This window comes from Bos indicus, chromosome 27 (genome assembly GCF_029378745.1).
Source record: "Bos indicus isolate NIAB-ARS_2022 breed Sahiwal x Tharparkar chromosome 27, NIAB-ARS_B.indTharparkar_mat_pri_1.0, whole genome shotgun sequence".
In the NCBI taxonomy this organism is placed as follows: Eukaryota; Metazoa; Chordata; class Mammalia; order Artiodactyla; family Bovidae; genus Bos; species Bos indicus.
In genome coordinates, this window is record NC_091786.1 from 40,066,276 (window position 1) to 40,092,323 (window position 26,048).

The 26,048-nt window shown below is 41.4% G+C and overlaps 1 protein-coding gene across 5 annotated transcripts in view; it reads left to right on the top strand.

Annotated features, from left to right (window-relative positions):
- NGLY1 (N-glycanase 1) overlaps positions 1-25,170 on the top strand; it is a 58,446-nt gene extending 33,276 nt beyond the window's left edge. For 4 of the 5 annotated variants that reach the window (XM_019953481.2, XM_070781533.1, XM_070781532.1 and 1 more), the window contains 8 exons: positions 4,003-4,225; positions 7,331-7,452; positions 8,598-8,743; positions 10,399-10,509; positions 12,641-12,805; positions 18,311-18,496; positions 23,694-23,871; positions 24,251-25,170. In XM_019953481.2, coding sequence (XP_019809040.2) covers positions 4,003-4,225; positions 7,331-7,452; positions 8,598-8,743; positions 10,399-10,509; positions 12,641-12,805; positions 18,311-18,496; positions 23,694-23,871; positions 24,251-24,426 — 1,307 coding nt within the window. In that variant the 3' untranslated portion in view covers positions 24,427-25,170. The remainder of the gene's footprint in view (positions 1-4,002; positions 4,226-7,330; positions 7,453-8,597; positions 8,744-10,398; positions 10,510-12,640; positions 12,806-18,310; positions 18,497-23,693; positions 23,872-24,250) is intronic. The other variant, XM_019953483.2, reaches the window with a different exon arrangement.
- Positions 25,171-26,048: the final 878 nt, after the last annotated feature.

The following is a 26,048-nucleotide window of genomic DNA, read 5'->3' on the forward strand; positions in this document are numbered from 1 at the left end:
GAGTCGGGGGCATGGAAGGAAAATGTGCAAGAGGACCACCTCTCTCTGAATTGCAGTCAGTGTGGGCAGGCTTTGAAAGGAGGTGAGGGGTCTGCGTTCAGGCCCCTGCTGGACATCAGCTGGGCCCCCACATGAAAATGGAGGCCTGGAGCTGTTTTGGAAGTCACACCTTGACCTACACTTCACAGTGACAGGTGAAGCCATGCAAGTGAGTGAGATCGCCCAGGTTGAAAAGACAAGGCAGCAGGGAGAAGGGGGGCATTGCAGAGGTTCTAGAAAGAAAGGTAGCATTGGAGGGTATTTACATTTAAATTAATTTATATTAAATGACCATTAAACATTGAGTTCTTCAGTTGCATTCAATACATTTCAAGTACTCAGAAGCCATCATTAGTAGCAACCCTACTGGATGGTGTAGGTATGAATTATTTCCATTATTACCAAAAGTTCTGTCAGATGGTTGCTGTTCTGACCTGTCTGAGCTCTTAACCTGCACAGACAGGACTCCACTTGGAATTCTGTGAGTCATAGTTAAGGATCTTGCAAAACCAGGGAGCACTGACCCTCTTTGTGTGATGTGCATGCTCCTAGCTGGGAAGCTGCACTGTATCCCAGGAGGACAGACTCGGAAGCAAAAGTGTACTATGTTCCTTACCTCCTCCCATCCTGTGTGCTGAACAGTGATGCTCAGTTAGACTATGAGACTTGTTAGCTCAGTTTCTGTGGTTTATTCCAGTATTTACTGAGCACCTACTGTGTAGCAAGCTCAGCTGCTGAAGAGACGGTAAACAAAGTCCCTGCAGTAGTGGATGAGAAAGCCAGAGACAACTCCTCAGATCTGGCAGGTGGTGAGTCGTGCTGGGGAGACAGGCCAGGAAGACGGAAGAGAGCGCACGCAGGGTGCTCTTGGGGGAGGGTCGTCAGGAAAGCTTCCCTTGAAGCAACAATTTGTTTTCTGGTGGAGGCCCTGCCAGCTGCACGGGCTCCCTGAGAGGGGGTGAGCGTGCTGTGCTCAGGGGCTGCAGAAGGGAGATGTGGCTGCAGCAGAAGGAGCACGACCAAACAGGGAGACAAAGAGGATCTGTTAGCTTCCTCCTGTGGCTGCTGGCGCAAGTTATCACACACTTGGTTCCTTAAAACAGCAGAAGTGTACTGTCTCACAGTTGTGAAAGCCAGAAACCCATCAGCTGCATCCCTCGGCCAAAATCAGGATATTGGCAGGGCCACGCTCCCTGGAGGCCCTCAGGAGATTCTTCCCTGCCTCTGCCAGCCTCTGGTGGCCGCCTGCAGTCTTTGGTTTGTGGCTGCATCACTCCCGTCTCAAAGACCAACATCTTCAAATCCTCCTCCTCTGTAAAGTCTCCCACTGCTTCCCTCTTGAAAGGATACATGTGATGCATTGAAGGTCCATATTTAGTAACCTGGGGAATCTCCTTGCCTCAGAGTCCTTAACTTCATCATATCTACAGAGGCTTTCTTTCTTTTTTTTCCTTCATGGTGACATTCACAGGCTCAGGGGTTAGAATGTATATGTCTTTAGGGGGCCATTTTCAGCCTCCACGTGGGCCAGCTGCAAAAATAAGAGACTTTGGGTTGTATTCTGAATGAGATGGAAAATCATTAGAGGGTTTCAAATGACATGAGCTGTCTTGTGTTTTTAAAAAGATCACTTTGCTGTAGGGACTCAATGGAGAAGCAGGATGGCAGTGCTGTTTTTCCAAAAGTTCATTTTTGGAAATGAACATTCACCAGTATCTCTTCGTTGAGAAGTCTTCATATTGTACAGGAAAAGCTAAGCTCTTCTTGCCAGTCAGTCTACCCTCCTACTCCACACTTAACAGCTGTTATCATGTGATGTGTTTCTTTTCATATCTTTTTCTGTTTATATACATCCATAGGTAGTTATATATAAAAGTAAACAGTTTATATTGGCGAGTTTACGTGAAGTGTGTCATCGCTCATGTTCAGCTCCCTGGGGTTTTTCTCACATGTCTTGGAGGCCACCTGCCCTTCCCTTAGTGCTCTGCAGTGTGCGCGCGTTGCCACTCATACTGTGTCCCAGTGTCCCACGGACGGACGTTGAGAGGGGGACCAGTTTCCTCTATTCTTGAGGCTTCCAGGGAAAATCCTTGGAAAGCATGCCTGCCTACCTGAAGGAATGTTTCCCCGGGATGGGTGTAAAAGTATCCAGGGCATGTGCTGCTTCTGTACTACAGTGGGTCCCTGGCAAACAGGCTGTCTTCCAACCTGTAACAGAAGGGTCTGGGGGTGTTCGTTTCCACTTAATGAAATAATTGAACTTTCGTATGGACTTTGCTAAGTTTTCTAATGATTTTGTGAATATTCTTCCTGATTTGTAGACATTCTTTATACATTCTGGATACTTTTCTTTGTTAGATGCCATTACATTTTGTTCTCAGTATTGTTTAATTTCATTACTGTACCTTTTGAAATTGAAAAGTTATCAATTTTAATGTGAGAAAATTATTTTTACAGTTGTATTTTGTTTTTAACCCCAAAGTTGTAAACATAAACTTCTTCTTTTATAATATTCTTTCTGTGTATGGTGCTTATATATATGTGTTAGAAGGAATGGAGGAAGAATCTGATATCTGGACAGCTGCTTGTCCCAATACAATTTGTCTAACAGTCCTTCCTCTTATAATTGCTTTAAAGGCTAGCTTTATTAAATACTGTGCATCACTTAGAAATCTGTCTTTCAGGACTCTTTCTTTTATTTCATTCATCTGTCTGTTCTTTACCAATATCACAGTATTTTATTTAGAATTTTTTAATGTGTCTTGAAGTACTATAGACAAATTTATCTTAAGAGTTGTGTTGACTATTTTGTGCATTTCCTCTTTCTTATGAGTTTCTTGCAGTTAGCCTGTCAAATTTTATGAAAAATTATTTTTTCATAAAAATAATTTTATGAAATTTGTGAATTTCATAATTTTATAAATTTTGTGTGTTGGGATTTCATTAAAGTACGGGTTGATTTGTAGAGAATTAACAACTTGAGGATATTTTTTTCCCACTCAAGAACATAATATGTTTTGGCTTTTTAATTAATTAATCTCTGTAGTTTTTTCTTTAAAATTTTTTTATAATTTTGAAATATATAAAATATAAATACAAGAATAGAGTATAATAGATTCAATACCTGTGCCCAGCATCAGATTTTATTAGATCTTAGTATTATGCCATATATTTCCTTCATATATGTGTTTTTTGACTATTTAATAATAAAACATTAAAGACAGGAATGAGAGACCCATCTGTGTCTCCCAGATTCTTTTCCTCTCTCCTTTCCTTCTTCCCAGAGATAACACTGCCTTGAATGTGGTTAGAGACCCTTTTATTTGATACAGTGGATATAATATGGTATATCATGTTTACTTGCAGCATTGTTGTAAATATTGTAAACATGGTTGTGCTTTTATGTGTTTTGTGGTAACTATTCTCAGATGAATTAAATTGTACAATTGAAGCACTAATAGTAGAAAAGCTAATAGGATGATTTTTAGTATGTCCAGAATTCTGTGATTTCTGCCTGTAATTTTGTGATTGTTTCATATTTACTTGTGTTTATGTCTGATAACAGACAGGTTTAATGCAGTCATTTAAAAATGTTTTTCAAAATCAGACTTCTGTTTTAGAGCGGGTGGTAAAGTAGGAAAGGATAGCTTTATTACTTTACTAGGCAACAGGGGGACACAGTGGGCTTCTGGGAAAAATTGTATCCCCAAAGTCAGACTTACTTTCTTACTTTCCGTGGCTGTGCTGAGTGCGGTGTCGGTCAGAGGATGCGGTGCTCAAGCCCAACGGCTTGAGTGTGCCTCACGGTGCTCTCACGACTCTGTCTGCATCCTCCCGTGAAGACCTTTTAGATCGTCTTCTGTTTTCATTTATTTCAGCTTCATATTTGAGAATAAAATGTATGTGGGTGCTTTTATTTTTTTTCTGCTTTAGGTCTTACTCAGTTCTGTTCTAACTTTTCAGGTACTAATGTAAGTGAAGAGGATTTTCTTTTGCTGGAGCTTTTACACTGGTTTAAGGAAGAATTTTTTCACTGGGTAAACGACATTGTGTGCAGTAAGTGTGGTGGCCAGACTAAGTCCAGAGGTGAGTCATTACTCCCCAGTGAAGAGGAGCTGAAGTGGGGTGCGAACAGAGTAGAAGACCACTACTGTGACGCATGCCAGCTCAGCAACCGATTCCCACGGTGAGTGTCCGCTAACAGTGAAGTCAGAGCAGTCCCTCATGGAATGGTTAGAAGAGAATTTTATTAAACCAACTTCTAATCTTCACTTTTGTTATTAGAAGTATATTCCTCCAGAACAGGGGTCGGCTAGCTGTGGCTGACAAGCTCAGTCCAGCCCACGTCCTGCTTTTGTAAATGAGGTTTTATTGGAGCACATCCGTGCTGCTTTGCTAACTCATGGTCTGTAACTGTTCTCATGTTACAGTGGTAGAGTGGAATACTGGCCACAGAGGCCGTATGGCCTCCACAGTCTAGAATATTTGCTGTCTTGCTTTTTATGGGAAAAGCTTGTTGACTCTTGAATTCAGTATTTTCCTAGCAGTTTAATGCTGTAAATTGCGAGTTTTTCTTCTTTTAATACATAAATTTTAACTTTCTGATAACAATAATAATAATACTGATAGCACATAAAAATAATGCTAAAAGATTAGACTAATACTAATCCTTGTGATGGTAAATACAGTGCTGCACTTAAATCATCAGATGGTAATATGGAAGGTGAAAGTATAAAGACTGTCCTGTTTTATATTATTTTTTAAAATAGTTTCATTTTTTGAAACTAATTTTATTTTTCCTTTTTAATGTTTACTGTCATGATGTTGTTAATTGAAGCATGCTCAGCGTATGTTACATTATTTTCAGGTATACAGCATAATGATTTGACATCTGTAGACATTGTGCAATGATCAAAGTAAATCTAGTTACTTTTGGTTGTTACACAGTTAAAATTTTTTCTTTGTCATGAGATCTTTTAAGATTTATTTTTTAGCAATTGATGGGTGAATGGATAAAGAAGATGTGGTGTTATATATACACCGTGCAGTTCTAGTCAGTGGTAAGAAAAGAATAAAATCTTGCCATTTGCAACAGTGTGATGGACCTTGAGGGTGTTATACCAAGGAAATAAGTCACACAGAGAAAAACATGTACCACATGATTTCACCTGTGTGTGGAATCTAAGACCAGAGCAAATAAACACACAAAGCAAAGCTAATCGACACAGAGAAAAAAGATGGGTGGTTGCCAGAGGGGAGGAGGGTTGACGGGTGGGAAGGACATGAAGGGGATCAAGCATAACATCCAGAAATAAACCAGAGCGGTCCTGGGGCGTGATGCACAGCGCGGTGACTGTAGACTGCTATGGTATCTCGTCGGACTTTATTTTTAATAAAGACGTTTGGTGCCTCCCCTGCCAACCTAACCTACCCTCATATCTCTTGGTTTTAAACTAAAGGAAATGGAGCTTTTCTGTTAACTTTTTCCATCCTTTAATATACAAGTCTCTTATTAGATATTCTTAATTGATAATACTTATAAAATTTGGTTGTGTCATTAGGTAAGAAAAGATAGCAAGTTTTTCTTTTTTTTAAGCAAGTTTTTTAAATACCTGATTTTAGGGGCCTCAGTACTCAGTTCTGTCGTAAGGGAGAATAAGTGCTGTGATATACAGAGTCCAAGATAAAGAGAATCCAGTATCCAATAATTATCTGTAATTAACACCAGTTGTTTCTTCATTCAGCATATATGTGCACAGGTACTTGCAAAGATCTGAAGATAAAAATATATATCATCATACGTAGATTGTCCTCATAAACTCTAGGCTGTGGGTGTGGACTGATAGTGCATGGGGTGGGGCAGAGGCTACGGAGTACAAAGGTACTGTGTTTACACCTTGTCCTTTTCCCTGCGAATCGTGCACTGGGCGGGCTGTTCTCTGTGTAGGGTTGGGAGGATGGACACTACTCATTAGAGACTGTGACCTTTCACCTTGACACAGTGGTGTTGAGGCGTGGAGGCACAGGACACCCTAATTCTGCTGCTGTTACTTCCTCATGTAAATAGACCACTTGTTTCAGTAACTACATTACCTAAATTATAAATTCATTTAACGTAGCGCAAGCCAGAGCATCTGCTTGATTGAAGACAAGCTTGTCACTGCCGAGCCAGTGCATTTGTGAAGCTGTGTCCTTTCTGCCTGAGCTCATGGCCAACATTTCTGCTCAGCTGGGCACTTTCCCTGTGTAGCTTTATTAGCCCCAAATATAATATGCAAAATTTGATGTTCTTCAGCTTTATGGTAATTTTAGAACTGGAGTAACTGTTTTTGTCTTTGTCCGCACTGTGCGGTTTGCAGGGTCATAGTTCCCTGACCAAAGATTAAACTTGAGCCCCAGCAGTGAAAGCACCCAGCCCTGACCGCTGGACCATCAGGGAAGTCCCTGGAGTAACTTTTTAAAGAATGTGGAAAATACATTTCAAAAAACCACTTCCAAATTAGCAAGCACCTTCAAGTGAATTGGAAAAATAAAAGTGTAATCCAAATGATCATTAGAAAGAAAAATAGTGTTTTAAGTATTAGTAAAATTGAGGTCAGCTAAGCTTTCAAATCTTTATTAAGCAGTTTATGTTGTTTAAGTACAATGAACTAATTATACCACTTGTTAGGCTAACACTTATGCTTAAAGCAGATTTCACAGAGAGTCTCTGCCTGTCCAAAGCCTGCCTGTCCTGCAAGGCCCAGTTCAGATGCAGTCTCTCCTCCCTGAACCCTGTCCCATAACACCGATTCTGACCTGTTGTATGGCTTGTATCATGTCCTGTCATGTACTAAAATTATCTGTGTTCTGTCCTTTGCTCTCTTAGAACCGTAAGCTCCTGAAGGCTGTGCCAGTGTTTAGTCATTTTTCACCCGGGATTCTAGCACAGTGCCTCACACATTCTAGACTCTGTAATCGTTCTTTAAGAATATGAAGTTAAGAAAGATTACTGTTTAGCACAAAGGTGACATCCCTCGTGATTCAGACAGGAAAGGATCTGCCAGCAATTCAGGAGACTCCTGTTCAGTCCCTGGGTGGGGAAGATCCCCTGGAGGAGGAAATGGCTACCCACTCCAGTGTTCTTGCCTAGAGAATCCCATGGACAGGGGAGCCTGGCGGGCTACAGTCCACGGGGTCACAGAGAGTCAGACATGACTGAGGGACTAGCACTTTCTTTCAATGTAAATTCTTTAGAATTCTTGGTTTTGATAATGAATGAGCACTTTTTGTTGTTGTTACTTTAAACCAGGTATAATAATCCTGAGAAGCTTCTGGAGACGAGACGTGGACGGTGCGGGGAGTGGGCCAACTGCTTCACGCTGTGCTGCCGAGCCCTGGGCTTTGAAGCCCGCTACGTCTGGGATTACACAGGTGCGTAGTGTGGTGGGGGGCCCCGAGGCTGGGGTGCACACTCCTGCCTTGTAGTCTGAGGCTCCGCTTGCTTTCTGTAAGATAACAGGTTTTTTTATGGGGAGCACGGATCTTTTTTTTTTTAATGGCTAGTACTTTGCATCATAAATATTCTGTAACAATTTGTAGATATCATGCCATTTTTAGTCATGCTGTTTCTCTTTGGATAAGAACATGTGCAATAATGTTCTGTAGAAATTCTTTATTTTTGTAGGGATTATAAGATTTAGTAATTTTAACTCAGTATACAATAAAAATATAATAAAAGCCATGTGAGATTTATATTGTCTTTATTTACTTATAACTTGTATCACTTACATGTTCTTAGATTTTTTTCACTTGTGTTTTTCTATTGTTTTCTTAGGGTAAAATGAAAGCTTCACTTAATAGTTACTTGGTTTGTTTTTTTTTTTACAATCAAATAGAGATCATGAATAACCAGACATCCACTGTTAGATCTCTGCTGGTCTACAGTTCCAAAGTGGAATTAACTCCTTCACATTAGCAAACTGTGTGTATTAGCCCCATGGTTTTTGTTTTTTGCTTTTTTAAATTTTAATACTCATGGGCATAATTTCCAAAAAGTACCATGGGCTGCTCAATTGCTATGTGTACTTTTTTTTTAAAGAATGATGTATTGTTGCTTAGTGGAAATTTTATTGATCATTTGTTAATATTTATTTATCGTCTGTACCGCCAGAATGCAGGATCCTAGTCCCCTGACCAGGGGCACCATGTGCCCCCTGCAGTGGGAGCATGGAGTCCTAACCACTGAGCCACCAGGGAAGTCTCAGCTCCATGGTTTTGATGCTATTGTTCAGCCTGTTTGCCCCTTTTAGAGGTTTAGCTCACATGATTTCTAACCAAACCTAACACTGACTTTACTGAAGTAGAGTTTCCAAGACATTTTCCAAAATTTCAGAGAGAAATTAGAACAACCATTCTAGAGTCTTGCATACCACAGAATGGTCAGGCTTAGTCATTAAAGTTCAGTGTTGCTTGTTGCTGTGTGGTTCTCTTCTTGGGCACCAAAGGTCCTTCTGGTTTTATACACTGAACTTTTGTTTCCTCCCTCGCTGCCTCTCGCCCGCCCGTCACATGTGTAGACCATGTCTGGACGGAGGTGTACTCACCATCACAGCAGCGCTGGCTGCACTGCGACTCGTGCGAGGACGTCTGTGACAAGCCCCTGCTCTACGAGGTCGGCTGGGGCAAGAAGCTCTCCTACATCATAGCATTCTCTAAGGACGAGGTAGGACATGGGGGGAAGAAATGCGTCCTAAGAATAAAATTAGTTTGCTCTTCTGACAGCTTTTGAAGGTATAATGGACATAGACTAAGCAGCATATATTTGAAGTGTACAATTCAGTAAGCGTTGCCCTACGTCCACACCCCTGAGATAACCTTTGCAGTGGAGTCGTGAGGACACCCGTCATCCCTGCAGTGTCCCTGTTGCTTCGTCTTCCCTCATCCTTGCCCCTCTCCCTGCAGTCCCCTACAGCTACTTTCTGAGACCATAGATGAATCTGCATTTCTGGAGTTGTGTATAAGTGGAATCATATTTACTCTCTTTGATGGGGGGTGCTTTTATCTTACTCATCATAACTATCTTGATATTCCTCTATGTGTTTTCATGTATCAATAGTTTATCCTTTTGCTGAGCAGTATTCCACTGTATGAATGTACCATGCTTTGTTTATCCATTTGCCTATTGATGGACATTTGGGTTTTTTCCAGTTTTTTACTATTTCTAGTGCAGCCGCTATTGTCTTTATATGACAATATAAAGACACAAGTCTTTGAATGAGCATAGCTTTCTTTTCTCTTTGGTAAATGCCTACAAGTGGAATGACTGAATCACATGGTAGGTGACTTTAACTTTTTAAGAAGTTAGCTCAACTATTTTCCAAAGCCATTTTATATTCTCACCAGCACTATGTGAGGATTCCCAGTGTCTCCATACTCTTGCTAGCAGTATGGTCTGACTTTCTTGTTGGCTCTTTTAATAGATGTGCAGTGATTTCATTTGCATTTCCTCAAGGACGAATACTGAGCAGCTTTTTATGGACTTATTTGTCATCCATTTCTCCTCTTTGCCCGTTTTTTTTTTTTAATTGAGTGGTTCATTTTCTTATTCTTGGGTTTTGAGAGTTCTTCATATATTCTGAATACAAGTCCTTTTTCAAATATGTGCTTTGCAAAGATTTTCTCCCTGTCTGGCTTGTCTTTTTACTTCTATTAATGATTTTTAAAGAGAAAAAATTGATAAAGTTCAGTTCATCGATTTGTTCTTCTGTGGATCTTGCTTTTTGATGTTACATGTAAGAGATGTTTGCCTATCCCAAGCCACAAGGATTTTCTCCTAAGTTTTCTCCTAAGTTCTAGAAGTTTTATGCTTTTAGTTTTACATTTGTGTCTGTGATCCATTTTGGGTTAACTTTTATGTATAGTCCAGGGTGTGAATTGAAATTCATTATTTTGCAAATGGATAATGAATTGTTGTAGCACCATTTGCACCATTTGTTGAAAAAGATTATTTTGTCTACTGAATTATCTTTGCACCTTTGCCAAGAAACAGTTCTATAATGTATATATATTTGCCATTTAGATATTCAGTACAATAAAATGGAGTTTTTATTTTTTGAATTTTATCAGATCAGCTTTGTAGATAAATTCTGATAGCTAATTGTTGGGAAAATTTTATCTCCTAATCACAGTCTTCCTTGTTTGTGTACCAGTTAGAATATGAATAAAAAGCATATTTGATTTTTTTCTACAGATTAAAAATTTTAATGAAAAGATTAGCATTTAAAAATTTCTATTTAAGAATTGCATGCATTCTAGGTGTTTAGCAAATTAATGTTGATGGTTGTAATCTTATTAAATATTTGTGTCTTGTAATTCGAGGTGGTTGATGTCACTTGGCGATATTCTTGTAAACATGAAGAGGTAATCTCTAGAAGAACTGAAATTAAAGAGGAAGTACTTCGAGAAACTATTAATGGACTTAATAAGCAGGTATGTGATGGGTGTTGTCAGTTTTGAGAAGACATTTGAAATTTTTTATATAATCAAGAATAGCCAATTTTTAACCCATTGCAGTTCTTTAAGTAGTATGCAAACAAAAATATTTAAATATGTTAAATGTCTTTTTTTCATTAAAAATTTTGAGGACTCATTTTAAATATTGTGGGTGTGTGTTTTTTGGGGGGTTTTGGGTTTTTTTTTTTTTTTTGCCTTAAATTGCCAAATTTCAAAGTGAAAAAAAAATTCAATATATGTAATACTTGACATAAATATTCTGCCTTGGACGTCCCTGGAGGTCCAGTGGTTGAAGACTCTGTTAATGCAGAGGGCAGCGCCTCGATGCCCATGTTCCCTGGTCAGGGAGCTGAGATCCCACGTGCTGCCAGGGGTGACCAAATAAGTGAAAGTCTTTACCAATTCTCCTCTTTAAAAAAAAATACATATATACATATATATATAGCCTTATTTTTCTAAGTGTCTCTTGAATATTATTACATGCAATTGCCCTTACATGTATCTACATGGAGAAGTTTCTGAAAGAAGGCACAGGAAATTGTTGACTGTGCTTATTTCTGAGGAGAACTAGGGGTCCAAAAGGGGAGTCTCAGCTTGGGTTTTATACTCCTTTTGTGCACTGAAATTTTTTTTACTATTCCCTGGTGGCTCAGAGGTTACAGAGACCTGGGTTTGATCCCTGGGTGGGGAAGATCCCCTGGAGAAGGAAATGGTAACCCACTCCAGTATTCTTGCCTGGAGAATCCCATGGACGGAGGAGCCTGGTGGGCTACAGTCCACAGGGTCACAAAGAGTCAGACACGACTGAGTGAATTCAGCTATTAAGTCAGCCAGCCATATATATGTGTATTATTAATTTTTTTCATGATTTAAAAAACAACTAAATTTGCATCTGGCAGGCAGTTAGAACAGGGCAGATCACCTTACAGTGCTTGAGATCCAAGGTGAGTCTCCTCCTACTTGGACTTCTGCCATACCCTAGTGTGCAGCCTTTCCGAGTGCCTCAGCTGAAACCCCGGGGTGTTTGCTGGAGCGTGGGAAGGGCCTGGACTCAGAGACCGCCCTCCAGCACTGGCGGGCCTGCTGCATCTGTGCCCGGCGTCCCAGTGCACCTGCCTGCTGGAAGCGTGGCTCCCCGTGCCGCTTGGTTGGTAGGTGGCAGGTGCCTGGCAGGGAGTTCAGTTCGCCTCAGTTTGCTTCTTCCCTTGGGCCACCATGGTAGCTTTCTGTTGCATTCAAACAGGTGCCATGTGTGTGTGTGGTCCCCTGCTTTCTTCATCTTCTCACCAGACAGCTGGTCTTACTCAGAACCTTCTGCCTCTGTTTAAAATCTGGGCCAATAGCAGACATGGAAGGGCTTCCCAGGTGGCGCAGTGGTAAAGAGTCCATTTGCCAGTGCAGGAGATGGCAAGAAACCATGGGTTCGATCCCTGGATCAGAAAGATCCCCTGGAGCAGGAAATGGCAACCCGCTCTAGTGTTCTTGCCTAGGAAATCCCTTGGACAGAGGATCCTGGTGGGCTATGGTCTGCTGCTGCTGCTGCTAAGTCGCTTCAGTTGTGTCCGACTCTATGCGACCCCATAGACGGCAGCCCACCAGGCTCTGCCGTCCCTGGGATTCTCCAGGCAAGAACACTGGAGTGGGTTGCCATTTCCTTCTCCAATGCATGAAAGTGAAAAGTGAAAATGAAGTTGCTCGGTCGTGTCCGACTCTTTGCAACCCCATGGACTGTAGCCCACCAGGCTCCTCCATCCATGGGATTTTCCAGGCAAGAGTACTGGAGTGGGGTGCCATCTCCTTCTCCAGGGCTACAGTCTATGAGGTCACAAAGAGTAGGACACGACTGAGCACCCACACATGCACACATACGCAAAGGGTGTGGAAAATTGGATATGGGTGCTAAATGATTTCTCAACATGAAAGTTAGAAAATCATCTTAACTTTCCACAGTGTCGTTTTTATTTTCCAAATAATTGTATGTATGAAAATAAAGTTGGTTAGTCAGACATTGTTAAAATTCAAATGTGTTAATTATAGTCCTGCTTACAGATGGACCCCTGCATTCTCTTAATCTTTAATGATTTTTTTTTTTAAACCTGAATTACAGAGGCAAGTATCTTTGTCAGAAAACAGAAAGAAAGAACTTCTCCAGAGGATTGTTGTGGAACTTGTTGAATTCATCTCTCCCAGAAGCCCTCAGCCTGGAGAGCTTGGAGGGAGGACGTCTGGGTCCTTGGCCTGGAGACTCGCCCGAGGCGAAGCGGGCCCAGAGGTATCTGCTTCACTGCAGCCCGACGACCGCCTCACTGTCCCACTTCCTGTCCCGCGCCCTTTTCATGCACAAAACCCGCTGACCACTGCCTTTCAATGAACTTTGCAGAGTAATCATTACAAAGTGTAAACATTTGAAGAGAGCTAATAATGGATTGATGTAGTATAATTACACACAGGAGTTAGCAAAACAGTTAAATTGGGACTTTTCTATTGTTACTTTATGTAAATTTCTAGTGCAGTTATAACTTTTACTGAAGTACATGAAAATGCATGAATTATAAGTGCACAGCTTAACAGATTTTCACAAACTGTTAAACACATAACCACTAACCAGAATGAGAAGTAACGACTAGTCACCACCTTTCACCCCTAGGAGTGACCTTTATCCCGGTTTCTAACATCAGGGACTAGTTTTGCCTGTTATTCTGCCTTATGTAAATGGAATCATACAGGATGTACTCTTCTGTGGGCGGTTTCTTCCTCTTACGCTATTTAGTGAGATCATAGTTGCTGCTGTATGTTTATAGTACATTTACTCTCACTGCTGTACAGCATCCCACTGTGTGGATATTCTGTAACTTATCCACGTCACTATAGGGTATTTAGTTTGTTTCTCAATTTTGGTGTAAAATTGTGGTACTGTGCTGTTTACAGTAATATCCAAGATATGGAAGCGGCCTAAGTGTCCATCAGCAGATGAATGGATAAAGAAGATGTGTTGTATTTATACAATGGAATAGTATTCAGCCATTAAAAAATAATGAAATAGTGCCATTTGCAGCAACAATTAATGGATGTACAGATTATCATATTAACTCAGAGACAGATATTATATGATATCACTTATATGAGGTATCTGAAAAGTAATACAAATGAATCTGTTTACAAAATAGAAGCATACTTTGCACACATAGAAAACAACCTTCTGATTGCTCAAAGGGGAAAGGGGTGGGAGTATAAGTTAGGAGTGTGAGACTGAGAGAGGCACACTGCCGTATATAAAATAAATAAACGATAGAGCTCTCCTGTATAGCACAGAGAACTCTACTCAGTGTTTTGTAATAATCTATAATGGAAAATAATCTGAAAATAGACATCTGTGACCCTAGGGACTGTAGTCCACCAGGCTCTTCTATCCATGGGATTCTCCGGGCAAGAATACTGGAGTGGGTGGCCAAGCCCTCCTCTAGGGGATCTTCCTGACCCAGGGATCAACCCACATCTGCGTCTCCTGCATTGGAGACAGATTGTTTACTCACTGAGCCACCTGGGAAGCCCTGTATATGTATAATTGCACCACTTTGCCATACAGCTGAAAGTAACACAGTGTTGTCATCAACTACCCTTCGGTTTTTTAAGCGTTGCTGCTGTGAACACATGCAGACATGTCCTCGGTGAGCGTTGTGTGTCTCACCGTGGGTACACAACCGGGGGCAGAAGAGCTGGGTCGGAGTGTGAGGACCGGCGGCTTCCCAACCGCTTCACACTCTGCCCAGCAATAAGTGAGATTTTTTCACGTCTTTATCTGTGGTTCCCTGTCTTTTTCATGTTAGCATTTCTAGTGGTATATAGTATTATACTGTGATTTTTTTCCATAAGAAACTAATTTTCTCTGGAAATTGCGATGGTTTTCTGTTCTTTAATTTTATCTGTTTGTTACTGTGCTCTTCGTTGCTGTGCCTGGGCTTGCTCTGGTTGTGCCAAGCGGGAGCTGCTCTGTAGTTGTGGTGTTCGGGCTTCTCACTGCGGCGCCTTCTCTTGTGGAGCACAGGCTCTGGGGCTCACAGGCTTCGGTGGTGGTGGTGTACGGGCTAATTGTCCTGCAGCATATGGGATCTTCTCGGGTCAAGGATGGAGCCACTGTCCCTGCATTGCAAGGTGGATTCTTAACCACTGGACCACAAGGGAAACCCTGTAGTCTGATTATTATAATTTATTTTTTATCAAAGTTTAGTTGATTTACAATGTTGTGTTAGTTTCGGGTTTACAACAGAGTGATTCAGTTTTACATATATATCTTTTTTTCCCCCTGTTTTAAACTTTGCATTTTGATGCTGAATAATGACACTGAATGTCTGTCTTTAAACTTTCAGATATCATCTTTGTCAAGTCCTGTTCAGTGCTGTGAAAACTTTAAGTACAAGTGGGGAACACAATAGAAATCTGGGTCGTTCCGCTAGTGACAGTGTTCGTTTCTTACTACATTCTTGACCACATCTAGTTTTGGCTAGAAGTTGTTGGTGTGAGTACTATTACATAGTCAGACTTTCTGTAAATATTGTCAGTTAATCTCTCAAAATTAAGTGATGAACAATGGGAATATAACTCCTAGAGTTAGAGGCTAGCTGAAAGCATTATGCTCTGTAATGGACATTAAGAAAGTTCTTTGCCCTTAGGGAGCTTAAAGTTGACTCACTAGAAAGCATTTATTATAAACACCTAAGAAGATAAGTAATGAAAAATGCTTGAAAGGAAAATTACCAAACAGAGTTTTATATCTACTTTTTCCAAATTTGCCATTATTACACCTCATTTCTCTAATAAAGGAAGAGTGGTGAATTATCCCTAGTCAACATTGTTTACTTTTAAATTTATCTCATCATATTTAGCAGGCAGTTAGAAGTGGTGGTTCAGCCATAGAATAACGATCTGAATTCAACAGGTAACTCCAATCACTGCTGATGCAGTGCACATTACAAGTAGAAATCTAGATGAAGCCAATTTGAAAAGACCAATGTCATTCACAGCTGTGTTCAGTTTAAAATATGGGTATTTAGGTCTTCATTTCTTTTTCTTTTCACGGATGAGTGTGCTTCCTCTTGCATGGCATATAAGTTAATTAAACTTTAAAAATAGGAATTGGGCTATATGCCCAGATTGTTTTCCCTTTTGAAAAATTTAAAAATTTCTCAATTATGGAGTTCATTTTAGAGCTGAGAATTTTAAAAGTCATTTTTCTCTTTAGAAATAGATGTTTATTTTAAAAGTCAGTCCTAAAAAATTAGGGAACTATATATCTTGACATCAGCTGGACAAAGAAGGAAACATTAGTGATGTTTTCAGAAGGAGTTTTGTCTTAACCTTAAATTTTAAAGCATTTATGAAATATTAATGTTATAAATGATATATTCAGTAATATACATATTTTTCTTTTCCCTTTGTAATTAATTATTCTTTGGTAAAGTAGTAGATAATGCTACTTAAAATTTTTAATTCCATCTGGTTTATGGCAGTACTCTGAAATATCTTTGATAATGAAATATCTTTGATAAAGAAGAGAAGAATGGCGAAGTATTGTTACCTGCTAGTATACTAATTCATATTTAGAAAGTCACCTTCTAAAAATAATAAACTGATTTTATTTTTTACCTTATCCTTGTGGCAATAATAATCACAGGTTCTAGGGAATTATCTTCTTATTTATACATTTGTAAATACTTTCTAAGATATTTTATATTCTACTTACTAATCCTTGTACATTTGTTTTTTTTCTTTTTAGTTTTCCAGTTATTTTACTTACAATACCTACTTCCTTTTTTTTTTTTTTTTACTTTACAATATTGTATTGGTTTTGCCATACATCAACATGAATCCACCACAGGTGTACACATGTTCCCTGTCCTGAACCCCCCTCACGCCTCCCTCCCCATACCATCCCTCTGGGTCATCCCAGTGCACCAGCCCTGCGCATCCTGTCTCATGCATTGAACCTGGACTGGCGATTCGTTTCATATATGATATTATACATGTTTCAATGCCATTCTCCCAAATCATCCCACCCTCTCCCTCTCCCACAGAGTCCATAAGACTGTTCTATACATCTGTCTCTTTTGTTGTCTCGCATACAGGGTTATCATTACCATCTTTCTAAATTCCATATATATGTGTTAGTATACTGTATTGGTGTTTTTCTTTCTGACTGACTTCATTCTGTATAATAGGCTCCAGTTTCATCCACCTCATTAGAACTGATTGAAATGTATTCTTTTTAATGGCTGAGTAATACTCCATTGTGTATATGTACCACAGCTTTCTTATCCACTCATCTGCTGATGGACATCTAGGTTGCTTCCGTGTCCTGGCTATTATAAACAGTGCTGCGATGAACATTGGGGTACACGTGTCTCTTTCCCTTCTGGTTTCCTCAGTGTGTATGCCCAGCAGTGGGATTGCTGGATCATAAGGCAGTTCTATTTCCAGTTTTTTAAGAAATCTCCACACTGTTCTCCATAGTGGCTGTACTAGTTTGCCTTGTACATTTGAAGTTTTCACATTGGTTAATACCTGATACCCAGTGTTTAACCAAAAAAAAAAAAAAAAATGCGTTACCTACTATCTTGATTGATTAGTCAATGATTAGTTAAAAAGCAAGACATTGATTCAGACTAGAGCAGTGGTTCTCAGCAGTGGGTGATGTTACCTTCCAGGAGACTTTTGGCGGTGTTTGGGACATTTCTGGTGTTAGAACTGGGAGGGGTGGTCCCACTGGCCTCTCATGGGTGAGACCAGGGAGGCTGCTACACGGGCACCTCCCCATCCCGCCTCAAGGAGGACTGACCTGACCTGCAGGCACCTGTGCTCGTGTGTAAGGGAGAGGGGGCTTGGTGTCTGTGCCATGCAGACGCAGGGTAAATGTAGCATCTTTCTCAAACTAGATTCGCTCAGTGACTTCAGGAATTTAGGGGACTATTTTGCATTAAAAGAAACGATTTATTTTGTAAGAGAATGCAAAATTGCCTGCAATTTTAAGGTAAAAGCTTTTGTAGCAATTCACCCATGCAGAAGATCATTTCCAGCTATCCTGTCCTCGCTTCTAGCATCAGGAAAGGACACTGATGAAATTACCTTTGGCTGCGGCCTGGAGTGGGAAAAAGAGTCCCATAGCTGGAGAGTAGCAAGCACAGCCTTCCAGATGCACGTGTCAGGGCCCCGAGGCAGGAAGGAGCTGGCTTTGTAAGGAGCTAAAGGAGGAGGGGCACAGTGGGGGCGTGGAGGCAGCAGGGAAGAGGAGCGTGGGGTCTGGTGGGGGAGGTCGTGGAGGACGAGCCGTGTGCGGCCCTGGCCACCTTCGTAGGGGCTTAGAGTCTCTGTGCAGCAGGAGGTCAGTGCAGCGAGTTAGACAAGTAAGTGATGTGTCCCCGTTCACGTCCTTAGCAGTCGTTTTGATCCGTGTGGAGAGGTTGAGTTGAAAGCTAGGACTCAGCTGTAGGAGACGACTGCTGTGTCCAATTAAGTGGTGGTGGTGGGAGTGAATTCATGTTGATGCAGAGTCCCCGAAATGTAAGTCACAGCTGCAGTTTGTTTCTGGTTTGCTGCTTACTAATGTCTGTTGCTATGTCAGCACCACACTGATGATGTTTAGCCTGTAGGAGAATTTCCGAGTTTCCCGGCGGCACCACTGCGCTTCCCTGTTGCGGGGTCACGTGACCCTCTCCACAGCAGTACCTCTTTGTGCACCTGCTTTCCATTATGTTGAAAAACTAATTCTTCTTTTTTTTCCAAGAGTAAAGAAACCCTGTTCATCCCCTCTGAAAATGAGAAGATTTCTAAACAGCTCCACCTTTGCTATAACATTGTAAAAAATTATTATGTCCGAATTTCAAGTAATAACCAAACCATTTCTGGATGGGAGAATGGTGTGTGGAGAATGGAATCCATATTCAGAAAAGTTGAAACAGACTGGAACATGGTAACGTAATGCATGAAACTGTTTAAAATCTTAGTCATTCTTTAAACAAATAGAGATTGGCTTCATTTGTCACTTGGTCTTAATGTAAAAACTAATATGAGAATTATGTTTAGTTATCCTTAAACTTGTAAAAGAAGATCCTGCTCCCAATGTTTAATGAAAAGTCCATTAGAAATTTGTGTGTGCGTATCAAGAAAGTACCTGTTTTCATCAGAGGCCAAATTTAATTCTTTCGTGGCGGGGGCGGTGGCGGGGGGAAATGTGTACTAGCAACTCATGTAACTACTTTTTGGGTGAATATGTGGAGTATATTGTTACCCATTTCCTTTGTGGGTATGTATTGATTGCCTGCTACAAAGCAAGCTACTAGGTACCATAACATTTCGTTCAGAGTCCCAAGAGCTAACCATTCGACGTGCTTCCATTTCAAGGGATTGTGGCTGGTTGAGCAGCAAGATTGGTTTATTTCTTCTATTTCCTCTAAAATAATGGAAGAAATGGATGCTGGGACTGTGGTGATTCATTGTACCAATGTGTACATTGTTGTCACATGGTATCTGTAATAAGAAAGAGGCTTTGCTTTTAAACTACCCCCTCCCTTAGAAAAACTCACCAAAAATAAGTGCAGAGCTACTCACATGCCCTCCCTAGATCTGACACTATTACTGATAGATTTCATGGGAGTGAACGAGCTTATGGGCCTGTTTAACTTGCCAGGTGAGAGGTGTGAAGTTGTTCACTTGTGAGACACTCAAGTGGATGTAGCAGGAGAGTCACGGATGAGCAGCTGCTGGTGTTTTTGAGCATCAGCACCGTGCTTATCCTTGTGCTAGGCGTTCCCCAGCGTGCAGGCTCTTGGTCCTGACCCGCAAGCACCTGCTGTGCCCACTCGCAGTGCCCACAAGGACGCAAGCGCACTGGCATGGAAACTCCTGGAGGGAGACACACCCTGGTTGCAGGAGCCGGGCAGAGAGAGCTCCGTGGAGCGGGTGGCACTGGAGCCCAGCGCTGGGAGGAGAGGGGTGTGGCTAGACAGGAGCGGCCACGCGTCCAGACCTCTGAGTAGGTCTCATGGCCGGGGCGGGCTAGACGGGAGCGGCCGCGTGTCCAGACCTCTGAGTAGGTCTCACGGCCAGGCGGGTGTATTGTGTGGGAGAGCTTCTGAGTAAGGTAAATGAGATGTGAGGGCCATTACATGCAGACACGCCTACTCAAGTGTATGCCTTCATGTACTTTTACAAGGGGCCCTGTTTTGTTTTTTTTTTTTAAAGCTGAATGAATACATTTCCAGTTCTAAATGAAAAATGCTAGAATTGTAACTGTACGTGTAGAAACTGGTAATTCAGAAGCAATACGTTGCCTTTAAAAACGTGGGTTTTCCACCTGAACCCGTATTTTCGCTCTGTCCTATTTCCCCGCTAGGGACTCTGACTGCACCAGAAGCAGGACCCGTCTCCCCTACTCTTCCTCGCAGAGTCTCCTCGCGGGGGCCATGGCGGGGCATGTGCAGCGGTCGGTGGGTGTCAAGAAAAGGCCTTTCCCTCTCCCGGGAGCACAGAGACTCGCTGAATATACCATTCAGCCATGTCTGCATTTGAAAGGAACGTAAAAAGCTAGAGAGTTTACTAAGAGTTCACTTTTTAAGGGGCACTTTCTAGATGTTCTTAGATGCTCTGTATTTCTGAACAGTTTTATTCTCTTTGCCACTAGAGTCACGTTAGTACTTTTTGATGCATGACATGATGTCAGGAATTGATGCAGTCATTCAGAATCAGACGCTGTGCTCAGCGTTTAGGATCTAGTGGTGAATTTCGAGGCAGACCTGAAGCGAGGGTCCACTTGTGCCAGAGGAAGACACGCAGACTGGCTACGGAGACGAGCGAGGGAAGCGCCGTGTGAGACGGAGGAGCCGCCGGGTCCGGGGGCCTGGCAGGGGGAGGGAGGTCTGTGCCGGCCTTGGAGGCGGCAGCAGAGGAGCCTCTCAGAGCGCGACGTGAGCAACACTGTATGCAGACGCACCGACCTGAGAAACAGCCGCAGGCTCAGAGAAGGGGGTCGTGGGGAATATGGGGAAGGAAGGTCAGAGGGGTGAACGGTCAGGCCCCAGCGGCTTGGGTGCCCTTGCAGTTATGCAGTAGGAAACAACGCAGGCGTTCAGGCGAGGGAAGCCCATCATCACACTGGCCATCCAGAGGCTGCGAATGGAAGCATGGGAAGTGTGGACGAGACAGTGGGAACTGACGGTGTTCATGACAGACCTCAGCGAGAAAATGGAATAACCAGAAATAAGATTCCTGAGCAAGGGCAATGAACTCGCATTGGAGGAAGACTTGAAATACAGCTGCTCTGCTGGAGACGCAGGCATGACTGACTGCACGGTGAACTTAATTAGAGCTCGTTCAGCAGCCTCAGCAGAATGCTGATTTTTAAGAGCATGCTAGAGAACCACTTCAGACAAGAGCAGTACACACCAGACCTCCAGGAAACCAGAGCAGCGGGCTGACCAGCCTGGCATGTAGTCATCAGAAAATTGTTCCGTGAAGGTCTTCACAAGAATGGGAGATAGGGGAGGAAGCTGACTTGCATGTTGTTCTCAGTCTTGAGGGCAGTGGTCACAGCCACACCCTGCAGGACCGGTTCTGTCAGGGGTACCTCGTGAACAGCACGGCTTGTCCCCAGCCCAGCGATCTCGCCCCTCTTCACAGGTGGTCTTGTGCCTTCTGTCCTCACAGATGCTGGAGCGGGGCCAGGGCACCTCACCTATGAGTTTAAAAGGTAACACAGACCAGGCAGCAGTTACAAAAGTGCTTTTTTTCACCTTTAGAGCAAATAGTTGACTAAGAGGTTATAAAGTATTTTTTTCTTCTAAATAAATTATAATTATTAGTTCTGTTGGTTTTACACATAGACAGGACTACAATTGGAGGTTTATGTAAATCCTGTTGTTTTGATTAAGTTACTTAACTGAGTATACTCTATATAGTAATATCCTACTGCCTCTAAAAATGCTGAGTTAAATAAGTTGGCTAAAATGCTACAGATAGAATATATTGTGCAAAAAAGATGACATGAATTTTCAATAGAAATAGGACCTGTTTTATCTCCATGTGCTCTTCTTTAACCTAAGGGAACTTTTATTTGCTCACAGTGTGTTTAAAGGTTTATTTAAGAATTTAAGAATTCAATGATGAATTCTGTCTTCTAACTTTTTAGAGTCATTAAAAACTGATGCCTTTAGAACTGAAAAATGTGAGTCTTAGAAAAAGCAATTCTTAGACAGGTTCAATAGCTATGGGAAACCTTTGGTGACAGTTAAAACAGTTCTGGCCCAGACCCACCTGATACAATGAAGGCAGGTCTTAGGGGCAGCTCGAAATTTGAGATTAACCTGACTTGACTATCCTGTTTTATATGCCGACACTTTTATGTGGGGGCATTTGAAGCTACTGAGCTCTGAAAACACACAGGACGTAGAAGACACACAGAAGTAAGATCACTTTCCCCCAGTCTTTTCATTTCTTTCCACCACCTTTCTTCTAGTAACCCCTCTGTTTGGCTCATTATTTTCAGATGACCCCCTTTACTAACCTCTGCTTTGGAGGAGTAGTGAAGTCATGGATAACCCATACAGGCCCTGTCGTTCAGCAGAGGTGAACCCTCTGGCCCCCAGGAGCACAGGTGCAGCCCTGAGCTTAGGTCCCCTGCAGGGAGGCTGCGGTGGCCGCCCGCGGGCCGAGGTCCTGGAGTTGGACAGGCGGCAGCGCCCACACCCAGGTCTGCTCTGCAGAACAACAGTGGGGGGGGGGTGTGTTTCTGGTCTCAGGAGGTTAAGTCGTTTTCCTTGGAGACATTGTTTAATGATTTTATTATCACCACCTCGCTGATTCTGAGAACTCAGATTAGCTGACACATTTAACCTGAAAGAAAACTAACTATAGGTCACCGAGTAGAATGAAATATCAATAGCGTGCTGGCAGTGATTGACTTCTTACTTGACTGAAAACTAGAATAGTATGGAATTGGATGGCAGGTGTGTTTCTTGTGGTACTTCCAGCTGTTTGCCCCTGAGAAGTAGATTAGATGTTTCTGAAAGAGTGTATGTGTGTGTGCAGATTTCTGGTGCAAATAAATAGTGTTTATTAAACCCTGTAAATCCAGAACCTATGCCCTAGAGAGTAGTTTATGATTTGGTAAAGTTACATAATATAAGTACGTCTGAAATAGTTATACTTGGGTTACAGAGTATTGGCAGTTCAAGGTGGGATGAAATTCTGGAGGACCATGAAAGCCAAGAGTTTGGATGTAATGTAAGAGGCAGGCAGTTGGTGTGAGTTCTAGACCAGGCAACTGATATGAAGGAAGTGGGATTTAAAAAGCGTTAATTAGGCAGTTGCAGAAAAATGAGAGTAAAGTCATGACCATGTTGACAAGTGCCATATAATTGAGGAAAGAGGTTTTCGGTTTTTTCTTTCCCCCATGACTTATAATGCCCAGATTGTTGTGTGGGGAGTTTGGACACTGGGCATAAATGATTAAAGAGTCAGATTCTCAGGGGGTTGAGCCGGGGTGAGTGGACATCCGTTTTCGTATCAGCATTTGCAGAGTGTAGATGAACCTGTGAGAGCAGATGGACTGGAAGCTTCGATGAACCTGGACGCCTCCTCTAGCATGTTGACAGGGGAGCGTCCTGTTCAGAGAGGCATGAGAGGAGCGTGGACATGACCTTTTTAACCAGCACCATTACTTTAGCAGTGACTGAGGTATTTCTTGGTTTATAGGGTGTGGCCCATCTCATTCTAGGAAAGCTTATCTGAAAATCCAGGCTTAGAAAAGAAGATAAATTAAGGAATAATTGCATTTAAGAGGACTCTTCATTTTCATCCAGATTCATCATAAAGTTCATTTTAAATAGCTGGACTTAGTCACTTAAAAGAGAATATAATTCACCAAAATTTGGTTAGCGCACAGCCTTAGGGCTATACTAATTCATGCACCTATCATTCAAATATTATCTTCCATCCCTAGCAAGAGATGCTAGTAACATGAAAAATTGTTAGCAGTAAAAATCTTTGCAGTGGGGAAAAATGAGGTTTTTAATAACCAGTTGTTCATAGTACATGTGATGGACTCTGACGATCTGTGCTCTTACACTGTTTGATTATTTCTGACAGTCCCTTTTTCCCTTCCCTCTTTACAGGTGTATTTAGCCCGCAAGGAAGGATCATCTTACGCTTACATTTCCTGGAAGTTTGAATGTGGGTCAGTTGGCCTAAAAGTAGATAGTATTTCCATTCGGACAAGTAGTCAGACCTTTGAGACCGGGACAGTACAGTGGAAACTGAGATCTGATACCGCACAAGCGGAACTGACAGGCGGTAAGCATCTGACTGGAGAACTGATCATAAAGGGTGTGTTTAATGCTCTGAAGAGCAATTGTACTTATTTGAAATGTAGTTAAGGGTTTTTCTTACCCTGGAGTTATTCATACTACTACAGTTAAAAAAAAAATGTTTCATTTAAAACCTGTAGTTTAACCTCATTATAATAAAAGGCCTCATGTTTCTTATTGTAAAGCACAAATGGAAAGAGAAAAATCATTTATTTTTCAGAGGACACATTTCCTCCATAAAGAATAATTTGTATTTATTTTTTAAGGGTTGATTTTTACCTATAAGGTAGTTATATAAAATGCATTCAAAGCTATCTCTGTGTTCTTATCGAAAGCAAAGTGTTAATTTTTTTTTCCTCCAATAGATAAAACACTTCGCTCCTATCACGACTTTTCTGGGGCCACTGAAGTTACTCTGGAAGCAAAATTAAGCAGAGGAGATGGTGTTGTTGCTTGGCAACACACCCAGCTGTTTAGACAAAGCTTAAACGACCATGAAGAAAATTGTTTGGAGATAATTATAAAATTCAGTGACCTTTGAGAACCTGAACATTACAGAGAAGCTGGCAGTAATCGAGGACAGAGCTTGTTCTAAAGTAGTCTGTGGGTGCCGTGCATGCTTAGTTGGCAGTCTGCTCCCCTCTGGTAGCACATTTCCCTGTTGGCTATCCATCATGTAACCCTCATGAAAATATGTCTTTATACCATGGACCATAATGAAACCTCAAATTAAAAGCTCCCTTCCATATGTGACTCTGATTTGGAGTGAAATCTTAGTGCCCCACTATGAGAATTTAACTTAAAAATTGTAATTGTTGGCTTTAAAAGTAAAGTGAAGGTATTCATGACTAAATGCTATTCAGGATTATGATGAAATCTTCAGCTAATAATAGTAATTTGACAGTTTCTGATCAGCCTTTAATTTTTCCATAAGTAGCTGAAATAGATTTCCTAAGGTTTTAAATTTTTAATAAATGTGAACATGAATCCCATGTTATAATGCATGAAAATTTTTATGATTGTAAATATGTAGGCATTTAAGAAATAAATTATTTTGCGTTACATCTTTTTTAGTGGTTACTTTGGCTAAATAAAAATCTTAAGTATGCTAAACATTGAAAACCACTTGAATAGCCAAGAATTATGAAAACAACATTGCATAAATTCAAAGATATATTATAAATCCATGGTATGTGGGCACTTCTGAAAATGCTTTACTGTTGAGTTTATTTTTGAGTATTTTTATCTACCTCATTGAATAAAGTGTTTTTTCTTGACTTTGAAACTATGTAACTGTATTATTCAGTATCCATACGATATATCAAGAGTTTTCATGCTGTGCTGGGTGTAACTTCTCCAGTTAAACTGAGTAAACATGTGTGAAGTGTTTGTGTGCAAGAGTGCTGGGGGCGGTGAGAAAGATGACCCCTGCAGCCCCAACCCGCAGAGGCCTGTGTTGGCAGTCTGCAGAGGGGGTGCCCAGTTCTCCTGGCCAGAAAAGTACCTTCTCAGACTTTCTCCCCCTGTGTCGCCCATAACGCGTTTACAAGCATAAAATACCTACTGAAATTCTGAAACAATGGTATTATATTTTGTTTTTAATTGTAGTCAAACTCTGTTGAGGATCACTTTCTTGCTGAAAACTTACATTTAAAAGAAAAGTAGCTTGTACCTCTAAATTTATTAATATGTCTTGAATATTAGAAATTTTTCTGGAACTCTCAAACTGTGAAGTTAATCACAGATCATGGAGTGGCCAAATAGGTAAACTTGGGGAGACCTGACTCCCACCTATCTTGTGAAGTGTCTGGTTTCAGCACAGTAAGCATTTGGGTGGTAAATGGACCAAGACTCCTTGTGAGAAAAACTTGAGCAGGACAAGCAGTCTCATAAAGACGCTTGCTCCTTGAAAGAAAAGCTATGACAAACCTAGACAATACATTAAAAAGCAGAGACGTCACTTTGCCAACAAAGGTCCGTCTAGTCAAAGCTATGGTTTTTCCAGTAGGCATGTGTGGATGTGAGAGTTGGACCATAAAGAAAGCTGAGTGCTGAAGAATTGATGCTTTTGAACTGTGGTGTTGGGGAAGACTCTTGAGAGTCCCTTGGACTGCAAGGAGATCCAACCAGTCCATTCTAAAGGAAATCAGTCCTGAATATTCA